This window comes from Physella acuta, unplaced genomic scaffold (genome assembly GCF_028476545.2).
Source record: "Physella acuta isolate Inbredline_101_S28 unplaced genomic scaffold, ASM2847654v3 ptg000216l, whole genome shotgun sequence".
NCBI lineage: Eukaryota > Metazoa > Mollusca > Gastropoda > Physidae > Physella > Physella acuta.
Window position 1 is genome coordinate 22,431 of NW_026731735.1, and position 27,957 is coordinate 50,387.

The window sequence follows — 27,957 nt, forward strand, 5'->3', positions numbered from 1 at the left end:
CCACGTTGCCCAACCGCTTCCGGCTGTTCCATGACTAATGCAGATTTAGAGTTATCCCCCCTGGTCGAATTCAAACAATGGCCAGAATTGTTGGGAGGTGGGGTGAGATAATTGGGCCCATACCACCCGCCCCGCTGGTGTAGGCCCCACACCTACACGCATTTATCACATGGCTACGGGAGTCACGTGACCTGATACCTGCGTGTAGCCTACATCTTCGCAGGTAGCCTGCAAGGGTAGCTTCAGTAGGTGACTTAACCTGTTGGTTAACAAAACATATAGAATGGGCTCATTTGTGCGTTTCAGTGTGGTGCGAAATGCGAGGTGTGCAAGGAGTTTCAAAGCATCTGGTGTCGTCTTCAAGCAGTGAGCGATGTTATACCTAGGCTTCGGATGGGCTTTTGAACTCATGGGTTTTCGAGCAGTTTTAGGAGGGGGTATTCACCTTTTGTGTGATTTTCTATAATGCTTTACAGAAATAAAGGTCCTCAAAAACAATAGTGGTAGTGTCTGTATGCTTTACAATAACAACGGTCGCTAAATAGTGGGTGACCGTGTCATATGGCCCGGTGTCCTCACATCTTGAATGGTAATGCTCCTTTAAACGCTTCTTAATGTATTTGTTTCTAAAACTTGTAACGAAGGTGTAAAGTTAAATTTGAATTATATGGCTGCGAAAATCTTCAAAGCCTTTTTTTATCTATTCACTAGCCCTGAACGTTCTAAAAAACAGATTAAACAATACGAATCTTGTATCTCTGTGAATATCAACACATACGACACAGCTGTGGTTATAAAAAATAAGCCGACATAATAGTGTACATAAAGTTAAGCTGACATAATGGTATACATAAAGTTAAGCCGATATAATGGTTTACATAAAGTTAAGAATTAGCATGACATATTTAGTTTAGTTTACTGTCATTTATCCGCCTTTATTGCCCTGAAATAGCTGAATTAATCCATTTGGATTAATATTTGTCGAATAAAAATGTGAAATAATACTATTAGATTAGCGAAGCTAAATGTTTGCAGAATTCAAGTAAATTAAGCTTTCCGTGACATGGATAGCTGCTTAATTAGCAGCCCAATTAGTTTATCCTCAATGTTAGTTAACGCTTGGTTTTGTTTATTTGAATTTTGCTAAATTTCCGTCGCGTGGCGTGAACTGGTGTTTAATTACTAAATCTTTCGTCAGCAGTCAGTAATTAGTCAGTTATAAAATTAAATTAGATTACAATCTTGGTATCACGTTCCTAGTCAATATAATTATTATCTAACAATATAACCAGACAGTGAAATATGTTAATACAGTGGTTTTGTTTTTTCATTTGTTTTGTAAAGAGCAAGGAACGGTATTAATGTAATTAGTCGTAATTAGTGTAATCCAATGTAAAACTGACGAATTCCTTTTTCTAGCCAAAGACCCAAAACACGTGTAGTATATTCCAAATTGAGGGTTTTATTTTTTTAATAAACATTATGAATAAACAGCGGAAAATATTCCGAATGGAAATAGGCAGCTGTGCATCCCCCACACTATTCACAATAGTTATGTAATTTTTAGAGGTCAATCATCACCCAAAGAGGAGGAGGGTGTTTCCAAAAACATTAAAAAAATAAATAGCGACATAAGTTATTTTAATACCGTCGTGTATTAGTAAGACCCTTTTTTTAAATTAAACAATATGTATTTTTTAATAACTGTATAATCGGCGATAATAACAAACATTTTACCTAAAATACATCGAGTTTGTAACTCAGTATCAACCATAAACCTAATTTATTATTAATGAAAGTGTGTTGGGGGGGGGGGGGGGGGGGGTAATCTCTCCAAAAGTATAATACATGTCTCTCGCGTATTTTTGGTACGCGACTCATAAAGAAAGCTTCTTTAAGTCAAATTTGAAATCATTTACGAACTGACAGACCGATTCAGATTTTTATATTCCTATTATGTTGTGGTTGCTAAAATCCATAATTTCTTTGTCAAAGTCTATGAATGCTGTCATTTAGAATTGCTACAATAGAAAAGACGCCATTTTCTGTGAGGTTGCCAGTGGCAACTAGGTAAATAATTTGTATTTTCTTCAACACGGCTTGGCTGTCTCAGCTATTGGTTACACCAATTACATCTAACGTCTGTCTATTACATCAATTACATCAATACTGTTTGGTTAACGCAACTACTAGCATTATCATTATGTATTCGTGTTATTTTTTATTGATGATTTTGTTACAATGGCCTAGGCTTATGCCAAATGCTGTATCGAGTCAGCTGTAGGTGATGTAAATTATGACAACCGTTGGTGTGCAAAACACACCAGCATCAGTGGGTTTGTTTCCTTATAAATTGTACATAGCGTAGTTCAAGACAAATACATTTGGAGACAATGGCTTCATATGGCCATCAGTTGGTGGGTTAGAGGGGGTGCAGGGGGGTGCAAATTATAAGAGGTTTATGTTACATGATCGAGCCTAGGATTCCATAGTAACATTTTCAGTCTTGTTCGTTTATTATTTAAAGGTACAAAAATTACTTGAGGTCTGTCTAAAATGTGTATTTAACATCGGTGGATAATGTATTTGAATATTATAATTATAAATGGAGTAAATCTACACAGGTAACTTATAGCTCATGTATAGTAACTTGTAGATTACACGAGAATCTGGTCAAGCTAATGTGATATTTTAAAACAGATATTTTTACACGGTAATAAGTTACTCTAGCTATAAAAGCTAGCTAATGGTATATTTTAACATAGTAATAAGTTACTCTAGCTATTGGACAAAGCCAATTGGGGTATTTTAACACAGATATTTTAACACAATCATAAGTTACTCTAGCAGCTACACAGACTTGTGTCTAAGTGGGATTCGATCCTGCCTCTCTACCATCTCGCCTTATCTCTCAACGTGGAGCTAACATGCTTTAATAGCTGTACGTGCTTAACGGTTCTTGAACATTTTAGCTAATACAGGGGTGGACTGGCAGTGTCCATGCCTCCCCGAAAAAGTTGCCCCCATCTTTACTTAAAATTTCATAGGGAATTTTTTTTCATCAAAGTTCCATGCAAGTAAACTCAGCCGTATAAAGTCCCCAGCATAAGTACATACAAGGTTTATTAAATACTCGAACATATCTGTACTAGAGAAAGTGCGTTTTTCAACACCAAGTTACCACTTTTTATCTGATGTGCCTTTCCCACCTCGGTTCTAAAGGTCGCCTCCTAACTTGGCTATGGGTGGCTTCCCCGCCGACACACAATACATCCCCGATGTCTTCTTTCATCTGATGCTCCCCCCTTTATGATGGCTATTCCATCCTAAGCTGCAGTTATGCAATAAAAATATGAATGGCTTCCAGATAATTGCCGTTTTACTGCTGCGGAGAATCTGGCACCCGCTGGAGTCTGCTCAGCCGTCGGTGACTCTTTTGTGCCGCCGGTCAGGGGTGCTGGGTGCCACCCAGACTGTCCCATCCCCGGGGTAGAGGCGCATCAAAAGGGGGACTGTCTTGCCGTGAAAGGTGGAGACTAAATGAGGCGTGACGGGCGAGGCTGGGTGGGCTGACGTGGCGAGAGGGGTTGGTGGTGGTGTGTTTGGGGGCTGGTACAGTGCGGGGTGAGGTGTGTAGACAAAGTGTGTAGTTAGTGTGTGAGCTTGCTTTATAGTACTTTACGAAAACGAATCGTTCCACAAAAGAAGTTTTTTTTTTATCAAACTGTTTTAAATTCTTTTTTTGTGTTAGTCTGTTGTTTTTTTAATCCAACACAATATTACTTTTTTTTTCTAGGGTGCCGAAGTAATACGTTTAAAGTTTGTTTTTGTTTTTTTTTACTTTTTTTTATTATTCTTTTTTTCATTTTTTACCTTATATTTTTTGCTGTTTTTTTTTTTAAATTATTTTTTACTTTCTTTATTATTTTTTTATTTTTCATTTTTTATCTTATTATTTTTTTTTTGCTGTTTTTTTTTCCAAAGAATAAAGTATGTCATTAGTAAAGACATGCCTCATACAGGACAAAACACTAAATTTAAACTTAAATCACTTGGATCTGTTTCATAAATTCATTTTCAAAATAATTTATCTTTTTAAATTATTGTTTCGTTCAAGCAAATTTAAGGTTTATCTTTTTGGTTGTTCCCACGACCTTTGATTAGCCTGTGAGCATATTTGTCAGACTGCTGACAGTTTTACATTGATCGGGTGATAGGGATGGATTTATGGGGAAAGCACAGGTGTGTGTGAGTGGAAGGGGGGGGGTGTAACTGAGGCGACAAGTGTGTAGGCCCATGTATAAGGTGTTTGTGTTGAGATGTGGAGCAATTTTTTTTTATTGCCACAGAAAATACCCGTGATATGGGTTGAATGTTCTAGAATTATACCCTTCCTGTGGCTCTACAGCCCATGGAGAGACTTGGCCTACTTCAACACCCTCTTCCAATTAGATGTATCTTAGGTCTTCTTGTATGTCTCGATTCCAAGCCGTGGTTCTGTCTCCACATAATCATATGGAGATATGGGCTTAGTTCTAAATTTTGGTCGTTTCCCTTTGTGGTTGTGGTTATACACCACTTTCATCCCCTCCTAGATTTGTAATTCTTTCGATATGACCCAACTAGCGCTGTATCCCTTTTTAAAACATATTTCGTCATTCTTGTATTTTATAAGTCTCCTGTTTATTTCGAATGCTCCATTCTCATCCTATAAAAGTCCATATATTTTAGAGGATTTTTCTCTCCCGTATTTTACTTTTCAGGATTATACTTTAAGCATTTAATTACATCATTTTGTGAATAAATATAAGTGATGTTTTTAATCCTCTTTTTGACCAGCACATAGCCACATCTGAACTTTTTTTTTAAGTAACACAAAGCTTGAGGGGCAAAAAATAACCTGTGCTTTTGCCATCGAAAAATATAAGGGTTGACAAAATAATCCAACACCGCCTAGGGGCAGAATAAATGTGTGTGGGTGTTATTTTTTCCTGTGCACCGTCTATTCAAAACTTTGATAGCCTCAGCGCATGAAACATACTGGGGCCCTCTTACGCTTGATTAACCGTCCCGAGGGAAGGTAGGGCGAGAAAGGGGGGCTTTAAGCAGACGTCGGCCCGGGGAGACCCTATTATTACAGGGCTGGGGCGCGCATTGTTAAGGTATCCCCCGCACACCGAGGTTCCTCAAAGGGCGGTCAAAATGGAAATAAAACGAAGGAAGTTTGCCACTTGGGGGAGATTAAGGCACAGAGTTACCGACCCTGGGTTCTTTTTTCGTTCTATAAAAATGTCCCCGTATCTTTCTTATCTGTCTATATCTTGAAAAGCAGACTTTATATTCATACTTCCATGCATTTTTTTTCCAATTTGTAAAGCAATTACAGAATTTGAAAATTCAAAAAATGTATATTTAAGTTTTTTAAAATATGACAAGCAACCTATTCTTGGATTAGCAAGTAGATTTTGGTTACTCACATAGATGATAGGCACACAATAGAAAAACTGATAACGATATATCAAGTGTAAAGGTTATGGTTAAGTCCATCTAGAGGTATTAAACAATATTAAGGTGTCTAGTAGGCGAGAATACTTAAATCATTATGTAGGACAATCACCCTTGTAGCGACCTAAGTCAACAAAAAATGGCGCGAATGTGTTAAGTTTTCAAATAAATACATCTGCTTTCACTAGCCTGCAAACAACACTCCGACGTTATGCAAGCGCTTTTTATTGGCGTCCATCTTGTGCACACGTCACTGTTCACACGTTTGACGTCACCAATGTGCTGCGCATGTCTCAACTCCTTCAATTTTTTTTTAAATTACTGAATAATGAATAATAATTTTGTTTTAACCGCCATCTTTTTTTTTCCTCTCGTATTTTATTCAACCAGCTTGTGAATTTAAAGAAAGCACTAATTTCATATCCCCCACCCCCTTCCCCGTCCCCCAGCCTGTCTCGCCATGAGCCGTACCTGTCGGTATTGTGTGTCAGTGTTGAAAATGTCAACACTCCACCGTGTCTATCAGGCGACACGACCATGCCCTCGTCAATGGATGTCACGCTCCGTTGATCGCTTCAATGTGTACCTTGTTTCTTGTGGCACAGCCTATACTTACCCTTTTAATAATGTTTGTATGTCAATAAAATACCATGTCGATGTGTCTGCCGATTCAATGGCTAGTCATTTCTTTGGTCAGCTTGTCCGTTTGTCTACCTATCGCTTTGGAGAAGGGGTGGAGGGGCTTTTAAAGATATCATTTGGAAGAAAATATGCTATGCACTTTTTATCCTTGAGAAAAATGTAACACAGTGACAAAGGTTCAACGTCTAAAAAGTAGTGCAATTTTTTTTACAAGAAGTGTTTATACATGATGTCACGCTATTTAAGCTGGTTATACGCAAACCTTCTACAGTCACGTTTCGTTACAAAATACAAAGACGTCGCAAACATTCTCAATGATCAATGTATCCATAAAAAAACATAATTCTTCAAAAAAAAATTAAAATGTACTTTTCATTGTATTTTTTGTAACCTTATTTATGGATGAACCCCCCCCCCCCACACACACACACACATCCCAAGCGCTTGTTATCCTAGCACCAAAGTATAGATTTTTGTATTAAAATATTATCCAATGTGTAATTGTTTATTCAATAAAGCCCTAACTACAAAGCTAATTATTTTATCAGCAACATAAAAGGCTAATTTAGTAATGCTGAAAAAGAAATGGACGTCATCTTCAACTAATTTAAATATTTAAAGTAACAAAAATTAATCTCTGGGGCGATTTTTTAAAGTTTGTTCTTATTCAAGTTTAAGTGGGAGGCTGTTCATCTTTTTTCTAAATTTCAAAAGGATTCTCTCCCTTCGTATTTAAATCTTCGTTGACGCTGTACAAACACATGGACTGACACACTTTTCGACCAAGATAAAAATAGAAAGCTTCCATTTCACTTTTCTAATGATGAAGATCCGAAACATTCTGATTTTTTTTTTACATAAAAATAGCATTATAATGGTTGGTCGTTTTGAATATTTTTTTTAACCCGCGAACCAGTGCGCAAGAATTTGCCCAACTCGTGTCAGAAAATATCGATAATTGGATGTCAGGTGCTCACATTTAGAGAAAGGCAGGTGACGTCATGACGCTTTATCTGGCGACACGATTGATACGTCCAGATTTTTGTGCTTTTTTTTTCGAAAAATGATTGTTCAATGTTTAATCCCTTTTCTTGTTACATTTTTACATTTCTACACAACAGTGCGAACTACTCATAGGACTACTATTTTTGAATGTTCTCTTTTTTTTAGAGTCTATCATGTATAAAAATAGTCCACTAACTGCACTTTAAAGACCCAAATATTATGGGCCAACCCTGCTTTTTATATTTCCCATAGCTTTAAGACTTGTGAGGTTTTGTTATTAAGACTTATTTTGCACTCTTTATACGGATCTATTTACGAATATCACTAACTTTCATTAGGCCGCTATCATCATTTACTTTCTTCTTTCATTCTCAGATCATCATTAAAAAATTTCAATGTGAAATGTATAAATAATTAGAATAGATTCTAATGCAAACTTGTATTAATTCTCTCCTTACATATTTTTCATTGTTCTTTTATTCTCTCTTAGGCAGATGCTCATTTAAATTTTATAAGCGTAAAATTTTAAATATAAATTCGACATTTAAAAAAATGTTTTTTCCTCTCTTAGATGCGCATTTAAATTTTATAAGTGTAAAATTTACAATAAATTCGACACACCAAAACATAATGTTTTTTCCTCTCTTAGATGCGCGTTTAAATTTTTTAAGTGTAAAATTTACAATAAATTCGACACACCAAAAAATAGTGTTTTTTTTTCGTCTCTTAGATGCGCGTTTACATTTTTTAAGTGTAAAATTTACAATAAATTCGACGCACCAAAACATAATCTTTTTTTTTTCCTCTCATAGATGCGCGTTTACATTTTTTAAGTGTAAAATTTACAATAAATTTGACACACCAAAACATAATCTTTTTTTTTCCTCTCTTTGACAGATCCGCACCAAAAGGGGCGTCTACGGGTCAACCAGGTGAGCCGACCCCCCAGCAGTCACATCACTCGCGTTGATGAGGAACCCAGTGTCTCTGATGGTCGCAAATCGGGGGCTCGCTCGGTGGAAACGGTTGATCGAGGGGTTGGGCCCACCCCCCTGCCCCCTCCACCCACATCGTCGGGATCCGAACCCAGGCTACCAGCGTACCTAAGCTTTCAGCCTTTCCCCGACCCGACCAGGAATGGACTGTTGGAGGCCTATGGTCAGTTCCTCTACTCGCCTAACCTGGCCAGCACAAGTAATTGCAGAATGAGAATGGGGAGGAGGGAGTGAATGGGGAGGAGGGAGGTCTGAAAGAAACACACATACGAACATATGAGCGTGTGTGTGTTTATAATTAGTGTTTAAATTATCTGTGTACGCTAAATATGAGATAAGTATCAGAAAAAAAACAAGGGTTAAGAGGGGGAGGGGGAGAGTGAAGATATATTGTCCACATAATCCTTTCAATGCCACAGAAACAGTTGAACTCTACTTCATCTGCCCTATTGACCATGAGGTTGAGAAAAATGGGCATTTTTTAATTATCATCCAAAATCTAAGTTTTTAGTTGCAAAAGATTTTAAGTTCATTGTTTACAAAATGTATCTAGATCTTGCTCTATATAAGTGCTATCATGTTGTAGTTGGTATGTTAAGTGACGGCGTGGTCGAGCGGTAAAGCACACGACTGTTAACCAAAAACCTCGAGTTACGATTTTTTGTCTAATAAGCCATGATGGAAAACGTACATGACTCAAATTAGGGAAAGTATAGGCAACTGGGCATAGAACGTACTAGATCTAGAAATATACACTACAATACACTATACGCTACCCATTCGTATGAAACATGGTCATGGTCTGTCTTTTTGGCCGACTATTTCTAAAGGATTGCTAATTTTTTAAAAATATGTCCTTCCTAATTGGTCCGCATCTAGATTTCTATACAAATAATTTTTTAAAAATAAATGCAGTTGTACGTAATTTTAACAGTCACGTAAACGGTTTAAAACTTGCTACGTAATCTGCGTGATTTTTTTGGGCATCAGTTCAGCAGTAAAGAAATAAACTGTGTTTAATTTGTTTTTCTCAATTGCTCAGGGCTGCCTTAGACGCGTGTACACACACTCACACACACACACACACATACACAAAATCGGACTGGAATGTAGCATCGCAAGTGACAAAAAATAAAAATAAAAGAAAGGACACGGGAATGTTGGGGCTGACTAGATATTGTAGCCAGCAGACCGTAACGGTCATTTATCTCCCCCCTCCCCCTCCCGAACAGCGAGTTGGTCCCAGTACAGACAGTACACATAGGGCAGAAGATCATGCCGTCTGCTTATTTTAACCCGCACCCCGATTCCGTACTGAAATTATAAAATGATGATCATCATATCACAGAGTTATAGGCTTAAAGTTGTAGTGATGATGTATGTTAAGTTTGTATTTTCAATAGCCGTAATCGGCTAGGTCTAAGTTGATGAATGTATTATACATTATAAAACTTGTTGCTAAAAATAGATTATTTCTTCCCCAGGTCTACCCTATGGTTATGCTCACTATCCGTACCCAATAAACACCCCACTCCCCCTCAACCCCTCCACACTGGAAGGCCGATACCATTGGCCCCCAACCTCCCCCTTCCATCATCTTCATGGGTAAGCTGTTATTTTCTTTTTAAACTGTATTTGTTCCACCACTATTTTCAGTGAACAATTTTTGAAAATTCTCACAAAGTTTTTGAGATACTAAAATTTAATTATAGTTTCGCCTAATTTTTTGTCATTATTTTACAAAATGGTTGATTTACAAAATGTTTATTTAGCAAATGTATAAGATGTATTTGTTGATGTCAATTTTTTTGCAGGAGATTACTCGTTTCTAAATACAAATTTCAGCTTAAAAAGCGTTACATACAATGTTTTGAAATTAGTTTCAGTTAATTATAACTGTAGGTCTAGAGTCTCAGTCTAGTGGTTTAGATAAATTTTCTGAAAAATGAAATGAACAATTTTAATTGATTTCTTTAGAATGCAAAACTAAGACCTCTTAGCATTGTCTTTGATCATAAAAAAAAATGTCTTTTATTACACATTACAACATAACATATATTTAAGTCACACAGCAACTGAACTGAATTAAAGCTAATTATGTGTTTTTAGGTCATATTTAGGTCAAAGACCTACTGAACTGAATTTAAGCTAATAATGTGCTTTCAGGTCATATTTAGGTCAAAGACCAACTGAACTTAATTAAAGCAAATAATAATGTGTTTTCAGGTCATATTTAGGTCAAAGACCTACTGAACTGAATTTAAGCTAATAATGTGTTTTCAGGTCATATTTAGGTCAAAGACCTACTGACCTTAATTAAAGCTAATAATGTGTTTTCAGGTTGTCCTCCAGCCCTACCCAATCTGAGTTCTCTCTGTTAAGTATGCGCAGTCCCCTGCTTCCAGGCGAGCCTGTGACACAACTGGCATCACGGATCCACTGGGAACAGTTACAGAGGAACTACTACAACCCCTTGTCTAGTCGCAGGTTTAGTCCCGCCAGCCTGCCAGGTAGTCTTTTATTCATGCTAGCTTGGCGTCACTAGTAGCATGTCTTGGGAGTCACTAGTAGCATGTTTTGGGAGTCACTAGTAGCATGACTTGGGAGTCACTAGTAGCATGTCTTGGGAGTCACTAGTAGCATGTCTTGGGAGACACTAGTAGCATGTCTTGGGAGACACTAGTAGGATGTCTTGGGAGTCACTAGTAGCATGTCTTGGGAGTCACTAGTAGCATGTCTTGGGAGTCACTAGTAGTATGTCTTAGGAGTCACTAGTAGCATGTCTTGGGAGTCACTAGTAGCATGTCTTGGGAGTCACTAGTAGCATGTCTTGGGAGTCACTCACTAGTAGCATGTCTTGGGAGTCACTAGTAGGATGTCTTGGGAGTCACTAGTAGCATGTCTTGGGAGTCACTAGTAGCATGTCTTGGGAGTCACTAGTAGCATGTCTTGGGAGACACTAGTAGGATGTCTTGGGAGTCACTAGTAGCATGTCTTGGGAGTCACTAGTAGCATGTCTTGGGAGTCACTAGTAGGATGTCTTGGGAGACACTAGTAGGATGTCTTGGGAGTCACTAGTAGCATGTCTTGGGAGTCACTAGTAGCATGTCTTGGGAGTAACTAGTAGCATGTCTTGGGAGTCAGTAGTAACATGTCTTGGGAGTCACTAGTAGCATGTCTTGGGAGTCACTAGTAGCATGTCTTGGGAGTCACTAGTAGCATGTCTTGGGAGTCACTAGTAGCATGTCTTGGGAGTCACTAGTAGCATGTCTTGGGAGTCAGTAGTAACATGTCTTGGGAGTCACTAGTAGCATGTCTTGGGAGTCACTAGTAGCATGTCTTGGGAGATTACAAAATCAATAGCCATGGACCAGACAAAGTGGAAGGGTATGGTTGAGGTGCTATGTCCTACAAGGAGCAAAGAGGACTAAGTCAAGTAAACATTCTGTCACTAGGCTGGGTGGATCTTTTATAGATAATTCACTCCAAAGACGTTAATCTCCGCCACCAAAAAAGATTATTATTATGAATCTAATACTTTTAGTTTTTATTGAAGAGGGCTACATTGGGACATGATTTGCATGAAAATGTCTGTTTTTCTTTACTTCTAACTGTAACACTCAAGGTTGCTTGCATGTATTAATTTGGAGCAGGCAAAAAGTGACAAGCTTAATCTTTTGCACATGCACTTTTTGCATTAGTGGCTGGGCTTATCTTTGTGACACCTGGAGCAGTAACCCAGGGTGTCACCCTTTTTGTCAATGGCAATAATATTCTAAAACTTTAAGTAATATGATGTCATCCCTATCTCAGATGGTGGCACCAAAGTGTACATTTAGCTGTTAAGCTAAATTAGAAACAGACTTTGTCATTACATTTAGTGTTATTTGAATGGTGTCACCCTGTGCTGTCCGCATCTTTAGACGTTACTGTAATGCAATCAAATTAATTCTTCTTTTTTTTAATGAGAAGCTGAGTGTGACCTAGGCTAAACTGTCATTACAAAGGTTATAAATGGTTATCATAACTTAAATCTTTGTCTTGCCATTGCCACAAATATTTAGCCCTTGTGTCATTCTTCTCTATTTTTTTCACCCAAAAACAATCTTTCATATAATTATATATAAACCCTTGACAATGACAACAAATATAAAGTAAGTCCAAACTCACAGGAGCCCTTTTAAAAGCAAAAAAAGATTTTCCAGAACACTACACACATCTTCAAATCATCACTTATAACCTGATACATACTATTCAAAATAAAAACTTTTTGTTTAAGTTTATCTCGCAATGTTTTACTGTTGTACAACTATGCAAAGCTGACATTAAATGACCAAATAATAATGACTCATTCTTTCTATTCCTTTTCCAGGTCTTCCTTTAGGTGCTAGTCCATTGATAGGGGAGTACCCTCCCCCCTCACTCAGTGGGAGGAGTTTGTATTCTGATGTACCCCCCACCCCTGGGTCTGGCAGTATCACCCTGCCTGGCTCCCTAGACAGTAAGGAACTTTTTCATAGCGTTTTAATTTTTCTTTAGCAGATTATGACTGATTTCTTGAATTATAAAATAGGCTACTTTCTATCTAATTATCATTATCATTCCTGTGGATCGCTTATGTAGCAAAAGGACACAACCATGCCTCTTCATCAATGTTCCCTCTAAGGGAAAAAAGATTGTATGTAATGTATATTTTGGGTGCGCAGTGTTCTAAAAGACTTATATAAGGATACATGCATTTTACAAAATGACTGCGTGGCAGTTAAAAACTACTGCACGACCGCGCAGCTTAGAGGGAACATAGCTCTTCATTGTACTTGGATTCGGTCAATTCTGACAAGCTAGGTCCACAACATTCCAGCTGCTTCTGTTGCACTGACAATGAACAGAAAAAGCAGTTTCATGCAATTTTGTAGCTTCTAATTAATATTTCATTATAAATGGATGAAAATTTTAATTAACAGGTTCTCGTTTGACAAGTCCAAGACCTAGCATTGTTGGAGGAGGGAAGACGAGAAAGAGGGCATTGTCGCACTCTCCTATCTCAGACTACCTGGACATCCAGAGCTTGACCCGCAGCTCCGAGGGCTCCTTACAGCTGGCGCCATTTCTACAGCACAACTCTCGCAGTTCTAGTGCTGCTAGTGGATCCTATGGACATCTTTCTGCAGGTTTGGTATCCGTCTTTTCAAAATATGTCTCTATACTAAGAAATTTAATAATTTATTTTATCACATATTAATAATTTATGTTTCAAAGTATGTATTATTTTATGTGCTTCGGTTTATTTTTATTGGCGTCAATGTGTGTATTTTATGCTGTTTCAATGTGTATCGGTTTATGATGTTTCAATTTGTGTATTCTTTTTATTGCTTCATTTTGTGTATTATTTTCTTTCCGGTTCAGTATGTGCTATTTTTATTTAGTTTCAGTGTATGTGATCTTTTTATTCAGTTTCAATGTGTATTATTTTTACTGTTTTAATTTTTGTGTAACCTTTACTGTTTTAATGTGTGTATTATTTTTACTGTTTTAATCTGTGTGTTACCATTACTGTTTTAATGTGAATGATTTGTTCTATTTCTGCAGCTTCTGTGGGCACTGTGAGCCCGGGCCACCCCATACTTCCATCTAATCCATACCTGCGGCCTGGAGGGATGGCGCCATCAAGTTTCTTTTACCCACCCCTCCATCCCCTCATGGGCCGGCAGAGTCAACCCAGTGGCCCCATGCTGCCCCCTAGTTCTCACCAGTCGCATCCTGTCCCAAAGTTTGAGTCACAGGTAGAACCTTATTATTTTTAAAAAAAAACTAATCTTTCACCTGTTAAGGGTTTTTATTATACACTTTGTCTGAAATGTATTTGCTTAAAACTTAAAACAAAAACACAATGTTAGAATATTTTATTTTATTAGCTAGATCTATATTTGAAACTGTTTTTAATTTTAAAAACAGAAAATAATTTGATGAAAATAATTGAGACCAAGTTAGGTTTACTTTTATAGACTTTGGTGGGGTTATCACATTATCAGTAATAAAGCCCCCAACCATCTGGCCAGGACAATATTTTGCTGTTTTAAAAAATGGTTAAATGAATGAAGATTGAGAAGTTATTTTACTGCTAATTTCTCTCCTTATCAGATTTCCACAACAACAAAAGAACATGGTTCGAGCAGTATTGTCAGCAGTACCATGGACAATGCTGGGGACATGAGGAAAATTAAAGTCAAAAAAGAGACAGAACATGTTCATATAGGTACAAATATTTTCACAATAAATGGTTGATTTAATAACAAAATAAAAAAGGAAAACATTTCTGTTAAATGAGTACATCAAATAATGTTTTGGCTTAGGTCCTTATTAAAATTTAAAAAGTGTTAATAAAATTCAAATCTTGTGTAACCATCTATTCAGAAAAGCTGGTAGTCAGTGCATTAAATTTTAAATCGTTAGGTTTTGTTAATGTTATAGATAAAAGAATATCTGTAATAGCAGTTATATATTTAATTATAACATTATAACCCATGTTGTTATTTTTAAATTAAATGATGAAGAGCATTTATTTTCATAAAGATATTATTTAATTGATATTTCAAATATTTTCTGATTTTGTATTAAGTTGAAACAAAACACTATTGCCACTAAAACTATGAATTTGTGCGATATTTTCACGTTTAGCATCCATGGAGCCTGATGATGATGATGATAATTTTGGAGACAGGGGTCACATTCCACAAGAAGGAGAACCAGACTTCATTGAGACCAACTGTCATTGGATCGACTGTAACAGAGAGTTTGAGACGCAAGATGAGCTCGTCAAGGTGAGGCTTTTTAATTGAGTTCACATTTTTATGTCATTTGTTAAAAATATTAGTGTCACAATAGTTTTATCATCTATTGCTTTTCTTATTTTTTTTCTCATTACTCAAATCTGATATAGATTACTATTTTTAAATTTTTAATCAAACTTGGTTTTAATACTTTTTAAATAAAACAAAATTAAAATTATTTTTTTTTATTTACAACATTTTTTATATTTTTTCAGCATCTGAATCAAGATCACATCCAATCCAATAAAAAGTCCTTTGTGTGTAGGTGGCAGGAGTGTAGCCGAGAAGAGAAACCATTCAAAGCCCAGTATATGTTAGTGGTGCACATGAGGCGCCACACGGGGGAGAAACCACATCGATGCACTGTACGTTGATTGCACACAAACATAAATTTTGCAGTTTATACTATAAAAGTCTTTTCCTAAAACATATCTTGCTGTGTTACAAACAAAAATTAATACCATAAAAAATAAAAACATGGAAAATTTTTATTTAGTTTTATTTTTTTAAATAAGATAAATAACTATTGCATTATCAGTATGATGAAGGTAGCTCATCATGTTATGAGTGTTGTTGTCAACTTGATGTACATTTTTCACAAATCGTTCACAAAGTTAAAAATTTTTACTTACCCGCAGTTTGAAGGATGCACCAAAGCCTACAGCAGGCTAGAGAACCTGAAGACCCATCTACGCTCCCACACAGGGGAGAAGCCATACATGTGTGAGTTCCCTGGATGTACTAAAGCCTTCAGCAATGCCTCAGACAGAGCCAAGCATCAAAACAGGACCCACTCCAATGCTGTGAGTCAAATTTTGTTAATTCATTCCTTCTACTCAGAAAAATCTTCTAGATGTTAGTCAACTATGTCATAAAAACATTCTATAGACAAAAGAAACCTCCAGTCGTTGATATACTTTGCTATAATTAGTGTTTTATGTCTTCCCACATGCATCGTAATATTTTGGCTTAGTCTTTGACTCCTCAATATTTACATCAAGATATTTATAATTATTAATTATTTAGCCACACACCTAAAAAATGAATATGAAATAATGTCTGGTGTGAAATAAAATTGTTCACTAATGCAACACATTTTTTTTCCTTTTTAACAGAAACCTTATGTTTGCAAAGCTATTGGATGCACAAAAAGATACACAGATCCAAGTTCTTTACGCAAACATGTTAAAACTGTACATGGGGCGGATTTTTACGCAAACAAAAAGCACAAAGGAGATGGCAGTTGTCATGTGAAGAAAGAAGATCCAGATGGGGTGAGGGATGGTTTGATGGTAGTAGATGGGGGAGGGATGGTCTGATACTAGTAGATGGGTGAAGGATGGTTTAATGCTAGATGTAACTAGCACACAAGTTAAACAATTAGTGTAGTGATGGTAGTTGTAACCACTACACAAGTTAAACTGTTAGTGTAGTGATGCGAGTACAGAAGTTAAACTGTTAGTGTTGTGATGCGAGTACAGAAGTTAAACTGTTAGTGTTGTGATGCGAGTACAGAAGTTAAACTGTTAGTGTTGTGATGCGAGTACAGAAGTTAAACTGTTAGTGTTGTCAACTAACTTGTCCTGTGTTTCAGTGAAATGTTTTTTTTTCCGTAGGATAATGACACTTGTGATGCCAGTAGAAGGGGTGAGGAAGGTCTTGCTGTCACAGGATCATTAGGTCACACTTCAGGTGAAAACAGACAATCTCAGGTGAGTTGTCTTGTACACTGTCTGCTTTTACTCAGTGTGCTTTAAGACTTACACCCTTTGTGCTTTCACTCAGTGCGCACTTTCATCCTAGGTTCTTACACTCTGGGTGCTTTTACCCAAGGTGCTTTTTTTACCCTAGGTGCTTTTACCCTAGATGCTTTCTTTTTTTGTTCTTTCATCCTGGGTGCTTTCAGACTATTTGTTATTGCTCTCCGTGTTAACATGCATGAAAGCACAAAAAGAAGTTCTCTGTATGTGAACATTTATTACAACAGCAAATGAAATCCTCTAGCTTATCTCTCAATACAATAGTTATACAAGTTTTCAGAAATTAACTGCACAATCAGTGTTTTTGAGATTTGTATTTTCCTCATAATTTTTAATTTCTTAATATAGTTAATTAGCTTATACACTGTGTGTAGGCTCTGACAGTAAATAATTTTCTCAAACCTGATTCCTATTTGCAGGATAATTAATATTGGCTAAGCTCCATTTTTAGAAATAAACTATACATTCAGTGTTTTTGAATTTCTATTTTCCTCATATTTTTTTTATTTCTTAAACAATGAATAAGCCTATTCTCTGTTTCTGGGCCCTGCAGTAAATAACTTGCTAGAACTGATTCTATTTGCAGGACAATATCGGCTCCGCTCCGTCCTCCCACTCACAGCCCTCACCAGACAGCAGTCCAGAGGTCAATGTGACATGTGGGCTAGGACCTGGCCACGACATAGAAGTCCACAACGGAGTGGGAAATTCTATAGGAATTAGCATCGAAGAAGAGGATGTTGACATTCCGGAATCCAATGAAGCTGAGGTAATTATTTGGATTGTTTGTGAAATTGCTCAGAATGTAATCCAATGAAGCTGAAGCAATAATTTCGAATGTTTGTGAAATTGCTCAGAATGTAATCCAATGAAGCTGAGGTAATTACTTGGATTGTTTGTGAAATTGCTCAGTATGTAAACCAATGAAGCTGAGGTAATAATTTGGATTGTTTGTGAAATAGTTCAGAATGTAATCCAATGAAGCTGAGGTAATTATTTGGAATGTTTGTGAAATTGCTCAGAATATAATCCAATGAAGCTAAGGTAAAAAAAAATTGGATTAATTGTGAAATTGTCCAGAATTTCTGTCTATCCTAAATGTCTTCATAAAGTAGATGTTAAATGATCAAAACCTAGTTTCCATTTACTAAAATTTCTTAAATTTAGTTTTTTAACTATCCAGTACCTGGTGTTTATGTTAAATGGTTGTTGACATTTTTTTCCGCTAAGATCCCTGGTTCCAGTGCCCTCTTAACCAGAAGAAACCAGATAAATGCTAACCATGTGATGCAGAACCGCCTGAAAGGTCGTATTAATTCCAAGACAGGATCCATTTCCCCTCTACCTCATATACCTGGTACGTGTATATCAACGGTTTATGTTTTGTATTACCTGAATCACGTGCTTAAAAAATGTTAGAATTTTGCTTATTTTTTCTTATAGTTCCTTTTTACCCAAACATTAGTTCATTTAATTTTATTTCTTTTGTTTAACTCTTATTTCCTTATGCATTTCATGCAACTCGAGAACATTATATGGTATTCTTGAATAATCAATAAGAAAAATGATGAATGCTGCTCTAAAAATGTTTTCACTATTTTTACTTATTCACTTACATCATTATAAAATGTAACATACTTTAATTCGTACTCACGCAAAATAATGCATATAAGATGATATAACATCACAAAATGAAATTTTTTCTAGTTGGACCTCAGCATAATGGTGGCGGTCTAACCCAGATATCAATAACAGAAATACCAAGAGGACCCCAGCCAAAGGGCAGCCCTCAGCATAAAAGGATCGCTGACATCGTAGGGGGAGATCATCAGGGAACATGTGAGTTCAAGCAGTTGGTTATCTCATCTTTGCTCAACACATGCTACACACACAATTTGATCTTACAACAACATGGGCTACACACAATTTGATCTTAGCACAACAACACAGGCTACACACACAATTTGATCTTACAACAACACATGCTACACACACAATTTGATCTTAGCACAACAACACAGGCTATACACACAATTTGATCTTGGCACAACAACACAGGCTACACACACAATTTGATCTTACAACAACACACGCTACACACACAATTTGAGCTTACAACATCAACACAGGCTACACCCACAATTTGATCTTAGCACAACAACACAGTCTACACACACAATTTGATCTTAGCACAACAACACAGGCTACACACAATTTGATCTTAGCACAGCAACACAGGCTACACACAATTTGATCTTACAACAACACACGCTACACACACAATTTGATCTTAGCACAACAACACAGGATACACACACAATTTGATCTTACAACAACATGGGCTACACACACAATTTGATCTTACAACAACAACACCGACTACACACACAATTTGATCTTGGCACAACAACACAGGATACACACACAATTTGATCTTAGCACAACAACACCGACTACACACACAATTTGATCTTGGCACAACAACACAGGATACACACACAATTTGATCTTAGCACAACAACACCGGCTACACACACAATTTGATCTTAGCACAACAACACCGGCTACACACACAATTTGATCTTAGCACAACAACACCGGCTACACACACAATTTGATCTTAGTACAACAACACACGCTACACACACAATTTGATCTTAGCACAACACACGCAACACACACAATTTCATCTTACAACAACACACGCTACACACACAATTTGATCTTACAACAACAACACAGGCAACACACACAATTTGATCTTAGCTCAACAACACAGGCTACACACTCAATTTGATCTTAGCACAGCCTAGGGCTACTGTGCTACCCATACATCAATTTGATCTAAGCTCAACAAAGCCTACATGAAATTATTGCTCATGCTGTTAAGACTGTAAAGTTATAGCTTATATGTCAATGTTGAAAAAAAAATATGATTATAACTCTCAATTTTTCAACTATATTAATCTAAAGTTGAAAAATGAAATGTGATTATAAATGTCAATTTTCCAAACTGTATTGATAAAAAAAAAAGTGGTTATAAATGTCAATTTTCCAACTGTGTTGATCAAGAGTTGAAAAATAAAATGTTATTGTAAATGTCAGTTTGCTAACTGTATTGCTGAAAAAAAAAAATGTGATTGTAATGTCAATTTTCTTATTTTATTCACCAATAGGGCGGGACAATGGGAACACCTTACTTCCAGCCAGCAGACGAGAAAGTAACAGCAGTACTCTGAGCTCATACATGAGCAGCATGAGATCCATGGGAAGCACTTTCTCATCTAGGAGGTACAAAAATCAGCCAAATAAAGAAAATAACCTAAAAAAGTTCTTTATTTATAAAAAAAAAACAATTTTTTAAATATGTTAACTAAAAGAAATAATGGTAAATTTGTCAAACATTTAAGTTAGTATATAATAATGTTACACAACATTTACATATTTCTTCAGGTCAAGTGGTGCGTCTCAGTTTTCTTCAAGAAGATCCAGCGGAGTATCAGCCAGACTCAGTATTGCAAACTCCCCGTACGAATACGACATCACGGGGAATCTGCCGAATTCGGTTTCTCGCAGATCCAGTGGGGAAAGCTCCACAAATATTGGAAGTGTGTCGGCTCTGATGCAAAAAACAAACCTTGGCAGCCAGTCCAACTTAGTTGTCCCCCCTATACCAGGGGCAATGACCAATACAAACAATGGGAATGTTAACGGAATGGGAAATCCAATCGGCTTCGGCAACATTGTAGGAAATAAATATTGTAATGAAAGACTTGCTAGGTATGTTTTTTATCAGTTTATAAATATATATATATATTTATACGTAAATTACTACTTAAACATTTGTTAAGAAAATTTTATGTTTTTTTTTGTTTTCATGAATTTATGCTGAAGAGTTTTTCAATAATTGAATTATTCCCTCCCTTGCCAGTCTTGTTCTACCTACAAAAAAGAATTGTGTAGTACAGTTTCCTGTTGTTAAGACAAACTTTATCAATTTCCTTCTTCAACTCAAAATTTTCCAAGTCAAAATTCAGGGGTGGTTACACTGCACCTAATAGTGGTTATGTGACAGGCTTAACTGAAAATTATTATTGAAAAATATATATAATCAGCCCATTTTTTTAAAAGCAGCTTTAATTTGGTGATCACTCTAGTTTTTAATAACAGCTGATTATCCAGGTGAAGACAGAGTGTGGGCCCTGCCAAAATTTCAGCTATGACATTACATTGATTTTTATAATTGTAATAAAATAATTATTTGTAAATTCTTTAGAATTCTTTCTCTAATGTAATAATTGTAGTTTTAAAAATTTATATTAATCTAACAAATATAAAACTGATGTTTAAAAAACATTTCTTGTATTTCAAACAGATATTTCACAGCAAGACGAGAAATGGACGGTGTGCGCACCAGCACACCGTGCCACACACCATTACCTCATGAAATCCCAGACAGAGAAATCCGTCGTGCCAGTGACCCGGTCAGAACGCAGGACCCAAGCTTCACCTCCCTCAAGAGCCTGCAGAGATTCCACAGCCTGAACGCCATGAAGCCCCTGCCCACACCCACCAGCATGCGCAGCCTGCAGACCAAGTCTGAGAACAACAACATGGGTGGCTCCAACAACACTTTCCATTCATCCCGCAGCAGTATTGCCACTGAACAAGGCGCTAACGATGAAGGGGTGAAGATCAAATTGACCGACGCAGAGCTGGAGGATAAAATGTTGGAAGACAGCGAGGATATGATTATACCCGATGACATGCGGCAGTTTTTGAATGAGCATTGTAGGGGAGATAATAACGGCCGTCTGCCAGGGGAAGGTAACCCAGATCACGCTGGAGCTCTTCAGGAAATTGATGAACTGGATTTGAACTTTGACCCGTGTGACCTTGAAGGGGATGGGAACTCTATGTTTACTGTTCCTTGTCCCCCGAATGCAGTGAATAATTCTGGTTTTCCCGGGGAGAATGGCCGAGGGGGGATGAATATGTTGGCAGGCAACCTGCAGCTGCAGACAGGGTTCGCTGACCTCACAGGTGGTGTGTCCCCTGGCGGGGCGTACGATCAGTTCAACGTAAGTCCATCTCAACCCAACTACCCTGGATCTCACCTGAGTCCTAACGGCCAATGGCCGATGCAGAACTCTGAGGTCTGCGCTGGCAACATGCCCAACAGACCAGGTGTGTCCAGGTGCACGTACCCAGTCCCACCAGCAGGCGGAAATGTGCAGCAGCATCCTAAACATCCACCACCACATCATCCACATTGTCATCCACAAGGCTCGAACTCTAATGATCCGTGTGCTCAAAGGCTGCGCCCGGAGATCAACGGCAATGTTTGTACTGCAGGGAATACGTGTACAGCTGAGATGGTGGGTAAAAACTGTGCAGGGCATGGGACAATGCCTGGCTGTGGAATGGGTGCTAATAATAATAATAATCATCCGTGCTCGGCAGTACCCAATCCAGAAATGGGAGGAGGTAGAACATGGGAGGTGAACGGCGGCGCGTACCTGTCTCAGCAGAACCTCATGCAGCACCAGCTCCAGCAGCAGTTCCAGCACCAGCGCCAACAACAGGCAGCAGCGTTTGACGCAGCGTCTCCCGCCATGATGCCGCACCCCCCGTCGCACATGCAGAACTTCCACCACTATCAGTATCAAAACCAAGGCATGATGCTGCCCCCTCACCCCGTGGGTGGGTTCAGTCCGCTCCCTCCCCCGGGTGAAAAACCAGCCAATCACAGGTCTAAAAGAGCTAGTCCACAAGTTCAGGTTCCTCATATCAGTCAGTCACAGATCCCTGCGAATGCCAAGGCAGCCAGCCGCAATCAACCTTTAGTAAAGCCCCCCATGGTGCCAAACCGCAGCCCCCTTGTCAGCCCCTTCCCCCAGCCCAACCACCCACAGATGCCAGAAGGCTACCCAGGTAAAATGTACGCCAACCAGAACATGGTCCCATACCCACCATCTCTTCCCCACCCCCAGCAATGTCCTTACCCCACATCCCCTTACCCCCCACACCCGCCTAACCACAACATGCCCGCCCCTCCCATCCACCCATCCCACATGCACAACCACTACCCCAATATCAACCCGCCATCCAACCACATTCACAGCCACATGTGTCCACCACAGAACGCCAACCACCTTCATCCAATGCAAAACCTACCTCAGCATCAGCAGCCAGTTATGGCCAACCACGTCCCATGCCCTGGTCAGGTCTTGCCCCCGTACGGACGTAACAACCCCTACAACCCTATGGAAATGTCCCCCGGTTGCAACCAAGTCACCAGCTCCACAGACCGTAAAGAAACAACCCACCCAATCGAGGACTTCATGGACAACCTCACCTCTATATCCACAGAAAATTTAATGGATAATATCCACTCAATATCCCAGGAAAATATAGCATACAGCCCAACTCCGGTATCCATGAGATCAGTATCCCAGAACTCCGGGCGCTACAACGCCCTAATGAACACATCCAACATGGTTGTTAATGACATGAGCTCCGTGCTGACCCAACTTGCTGAAGAAAACAAATATCTAAACATGAGGCCTTAGCGATGCTGTATTTACCCAAGCCCATTAATATAATATTCTTGCAGGGATTTCAATAATTTAAAATCCTTTGGATATTTTTTACTTGTTTCCAAACTACAAGATTTTAACATTGAGTGGACTGACATTTTCAAAGTAACGAGGATTATTTTGCAACTAATGGAATCTACATATGAGGATTATTTTGCAACGAATGGAATCTACATATGAGGATTATTTTGCAACTAATGGAATCTACATATGAGGATTTTTTTGCAACTAATGGAATCTACATATGAGGATTATTTTGCAACTAATGGAATCTACATATAGCTAATGTATATCCAACTATCTTGTATGTTCTAAAGATATGTTTTTTAAAATAATTTGTGTGTTCTAGAATCTCCTATGTTAAAGCACACAATAATGATACAACTTTGTTCTCTTGAATTTCCGATTTGAAGTTGATGTTTCTTAAAATCATTTGGCAAGAAAGATTTTCTTTTAGTTAGTGATACTTTGTTGTTAAACATTTTTGTGTTCACATTTTTGCCATGCTGACTTCAATATGTGTACATACATATACATATATACATAGTTGTTAAAATAATTTTGGCGTAGAATCTTGTTATATCAACATAAAATAATAGAAACTATCACTGGCTTAGTGCCCTTATTGTTGTTTTAATTAGTTATAGTGTGATTTTATATCAGCTTATGCAATCACAGTTTCAGCACTGCTGTGTGTGTCCAATTTTTTTGTTCTAGATTGTATATAGCTAAAAGGCAGCATTTGACAACAGGAATATAGGAGGATCCATGCTATACAAATACATGGTTACATATTTCTTTATATTTTGGTACATAATGAAACAATTTTCATCATCTTTTAGATCTGTCTGTGTGTTACTCTCACAACTTTTCACCCTATGCATTCTAGAAAAATAATTATTTTCATCCCTCCCCGTAAAATACAGCGCATTATGGTAAATTAATTACTTGCCTTATTTTTTATTCCACCTTCTGGCAATCTAGCAGTGTCTTATTACAGTGTATCATTTTCTTTCACTAACACAGTGCATAGTGATTTTAATTGTAAAATTAAATTAAAAATTGATCTTATTTATGATTAATTAATTGCTTTTGGCTTACTCATCTAAAAATATTTCTTTATATTGAATTAATTCTTATGCAAAAGCATAAACATTCTGTCAGTGAATATAAGACACATATTTGAATTAGCATAATTATGTACAAACATAAGATAAAACAAACAATATTGTTCTATTTTTAACTGTCAGATCACATGATATTATTATGTTTTGATAACATGTGCATTTGTTGGTACTCTTGTTAATGAGCCTTTCTTAACTTGTTTTTCTTTTTACAAAACATCTGTTTATTTTTCTATGGAATCTTTGAATGTGTGTTGTCATTTCTAAACTTTATTGTGATTTTAAAAGACTACTTGTAAAAGTACTGAGTGTCCAGCTAACTCCTGTTGCAAATGTTACAGGCTTATGCCCCTTTAGGTGCCATTTTTGTCTTGGTTGAAGTCAGAATCTTGTTACTTGAATTGGTGATATTAGGAGTGTGAAGAATTTCATCTTTCTGCTTCTTGTGATCAAACCTGTGTCACCTTTACTGCATGCTTTTAAAAAAAAATTATTTCTATATTTTAATCTGTAATAGATTTTTTTTTTACACTTAGCTCACATTTAAAAAATCTTATGGTTCATTTTTTTAATCAGCTTTATCAAATCTTTATAATTAAAGTTTTCTTCTTTGTGTATATCTATTCTATAACAAGCAAAAAGGATAATTCTGTTTCTAACTGTAATGTCTGTGTGTGAAATTTAACATTGAATTAGGTATGATTGGTAAACTTTAAAAAAACACATCTATGCACTGTATGTTGCAGCACAATGTTCTATTTTTTTTTAAAATATGTTTGGCTACATCTTCATGGTAGATACCATTTCATTTTTTATCTTTATCTCCCTTAATCATTATTATGCAACAACATATTTGTTTCTATACTTATTTAGAATATTCTTATAAATTGCCTCATCCAACATGTGTTAGTATTTAAAAATTTGTGAAAAAAGCTTTGTTGTACTATAAAGGACATTGTTTAAGGCAGTAAAATTTAACTTTTGTGTAGCATCCTAACTGATGAAATGCTGGTAGGTTTTTTTTGTTTTCTCTAAAGTGTAGCTGTTTAAAAACAGACAGTTTTATACACCACATGTCTTGATAATGTTGCAGATAGTTCACCTTGTAAGAAATATTTTACGAAGTACAGTATTTATTTCCACAGTTACTAACTCTCCTTTGGTATGAGCTGGATATTCCAAATTTAAAACTGCAATCCAATCACGAACTATTTTATGTGTCCTGGTAAAAAAAAACATGCAGTTAAAATCTTTAAAAATTTATGTCGTCCCACTCGAAATCTTCATCTTGCTTAAATATCTCATTTATCTAAAAGAAGATGCAATATTTTTAATTAGTCTTCATGGCATTACAATTTCAAATGCCAATTGTTTTTTTTTTTGGAAGAGAAAAATAGCCTAACAAGTCTATCATTAAATGGGACATGATTAAATCGAGAAAATTTGCATGTTTTCTATCAGATGAAATCTTTTTTAATTTTAATCTATTTGCTGTACAAATAAAAAAGAAAAATACAGTATGCATGGGCATTATGTTATTAATAGGGTATAAATTAGATTATGGAATCAATAGCAAAAGCATTTTTTGTTAGTTTTTTCAGACTACTCTATTGAGCTTTATTCTACAAAAGCATATATTACAAAGTTTACTGGGGGTTTTTTATTTCTCTGTTTTTCTTTTTTTTTTTTTTGCACAAAATAGAAAGGTTGGGGGGAGTAAAACAAGCGGTGGATGTGATGTGATTTACTGTTGATGAATCTACAGCATTAAACAAGTTTTTTGCTTAGTGAATATTTCAGTGTTTTGTTGATCTCATATCTAAGATAAATCCTAAACTCTGATCAGAATATTAAAGTATCCTGTGGGAGAAAAGCAAGATTTTAATCCCTCATTAAAACATCTCATACATACAACAGTTAACATAATATAATTTTAATTGTAATACCTTTTGGGAAGATGAGGAAAAGAAACAATTTTATTAAACTAAACTTTAATTTAAAATTAGATCATTAAAAGCCAATTCTTTATGCGTAGGCTTAGCAATTTTAAAAATTACAATAAATGTGCAACATTATACTCTAAATAAATTTAGTAACTTTTGTTCATCGTCATTTATCTTTCATAATACTTTTAATTGTTCTATTTAATGTTTTACTACTAGTTTTTATTCTTTATTTTAATGTTATTTTATTTATTTTAAAGTTCTTAAAAAAAGCAAAATCAAATTTTACATTTTGTTACAGTTAGTTACACGAGAAAGGCTAATAAGCTTACAAAAGTAAGTAAGTCACACAAAAGTAAGTCACATACTACAACGGGAAATCCAAATAATAAGTTATTTCCTGTCTCTACAGTGTGAGTTTTTATTTGTAAAGAAAACATATCCAAGAAAATAATTTGTTTCTTAATGGAAGTGACTTAAGAAATTCAGCTAAAGTTAACATTTTAAAATGTCAGCATAATCTTGTTCACCAATCAAAAATCTTTTTTGCTCAACTCATGCATAATATAGCTCTCATCTGAAACTAACCTTTGAGAAACAGTTATTCTTTTTCACCTATTATCTTTTTTTTTGTTGTAGAAGTTTTTTCAGCAGCTGTTGATATTTTTTTTCACTTGCATAATAATATGTAGCATAATTGATCTGTTTATTTACAATTAATTCTAATTTTAACTTTTCACTGTACATTATGTGTAATAGATCTGTTTCCCAAGTACGTTATTCAGCCATTTTGTGCATTAAAGAAAATATTGCAATCATTTACTTGGATCTCTTAACATTGCTTACTTTTGAGTAACACCTCTGTTCATGTTTTTATTTACCATATTTTTTTACACGTTGCTTCTAGTGCCTTTAATAAAAATAATTTTGGTTCATTATTTTATTTAATCACCTATCCAATCATAACTGAGTATATAAACATGTGACACGATTGCTGTTTGGCATAAATGAATAGTTATAATCATATCAGTAAGTCACGGGTATAAAATATTAGTTTTGTTTTTTTTAAACATGCATATCCATTTTGGAAAACTAATTTCTGCTTATTCTTTTTTTCAGTTTTTTTAATCTCTTTTTTAAAAAAATTAGAGTTCATGTTGCTAATTTCAACTAGCTTTGTAAATTCTGTTCATAGAATATTTTTGTGTTTATTTTTCAAAATGTGTTTTATTTTATTTCTGTGTACATATGTTTTGGAAAAATGGAATGGATAATTCTTTGTGGATAGTTTGCTACTCCCCCCCCCCCCCCCCAATTCGGCACAACTTTATATTGTTATCACTCATAAATTAATGGTTCACTGTTTTGATATTGAGACAATGGTTGTGTCTTTAGTAGGCCTATGTATTTTTTTCATCAATTTACAACTGTATTTGTCTGATTAAAAACTATGGTTGTTAATAGGCTTAATTGTACAATGCCAATCACTACTTTTTTTAAAAACTTTTTCAGTAAAGAGCCTAATTTATCTGTTGTTTTTACAGATTTGTATAT

The 27,957-nt window shown here is 36.3% G+C and overlaps 1 protein-coding gene across 1 annotated transcript; it reads left to right on the forward strand.

Moving 5' to 3' along the window:
* The first annotated feature begins 317 nt into the window (after window positions 1-317).
* Window positions 318-27,707, forward strand: LOC131937645 (zinc finger protein GLI4). The gene is made up of 19 exons (XM_059295236.1): window positions 318-366; window positions 8,050-8,310; window positions 9,632-9,752; window positions 10,488-10,657; window positions 12,520-12,648; window positions 13,112-13,318; window positions 13,737-13,930; window positions 14,289-14,403; window positions 14,826-14,968; window positions 15,193-15,342; window positions 15,616-15,780; window positions 16,093-16,251; window positions 16,594-16,689; window positions 17,324-17,506; window positions 17,968-18,094; window positions 18,445-18,576; window positions 19,914-20,028; window positions 20,191-20,517; window positions 21,113-27,707. The coding sequence occupies exons 1-19, from the start codon at window positions 318-320 to the stop codon at window positions 23,307-23,309; spliced, it is 5,040 nt and encodes a 1,679-aa protein (XP_059151219.1). The 3' UTR covers window positions 23,310-27,707.
* The last annotated feature ends 250 nt before the right edge of the window (window positions 27,708-27,957 follow it).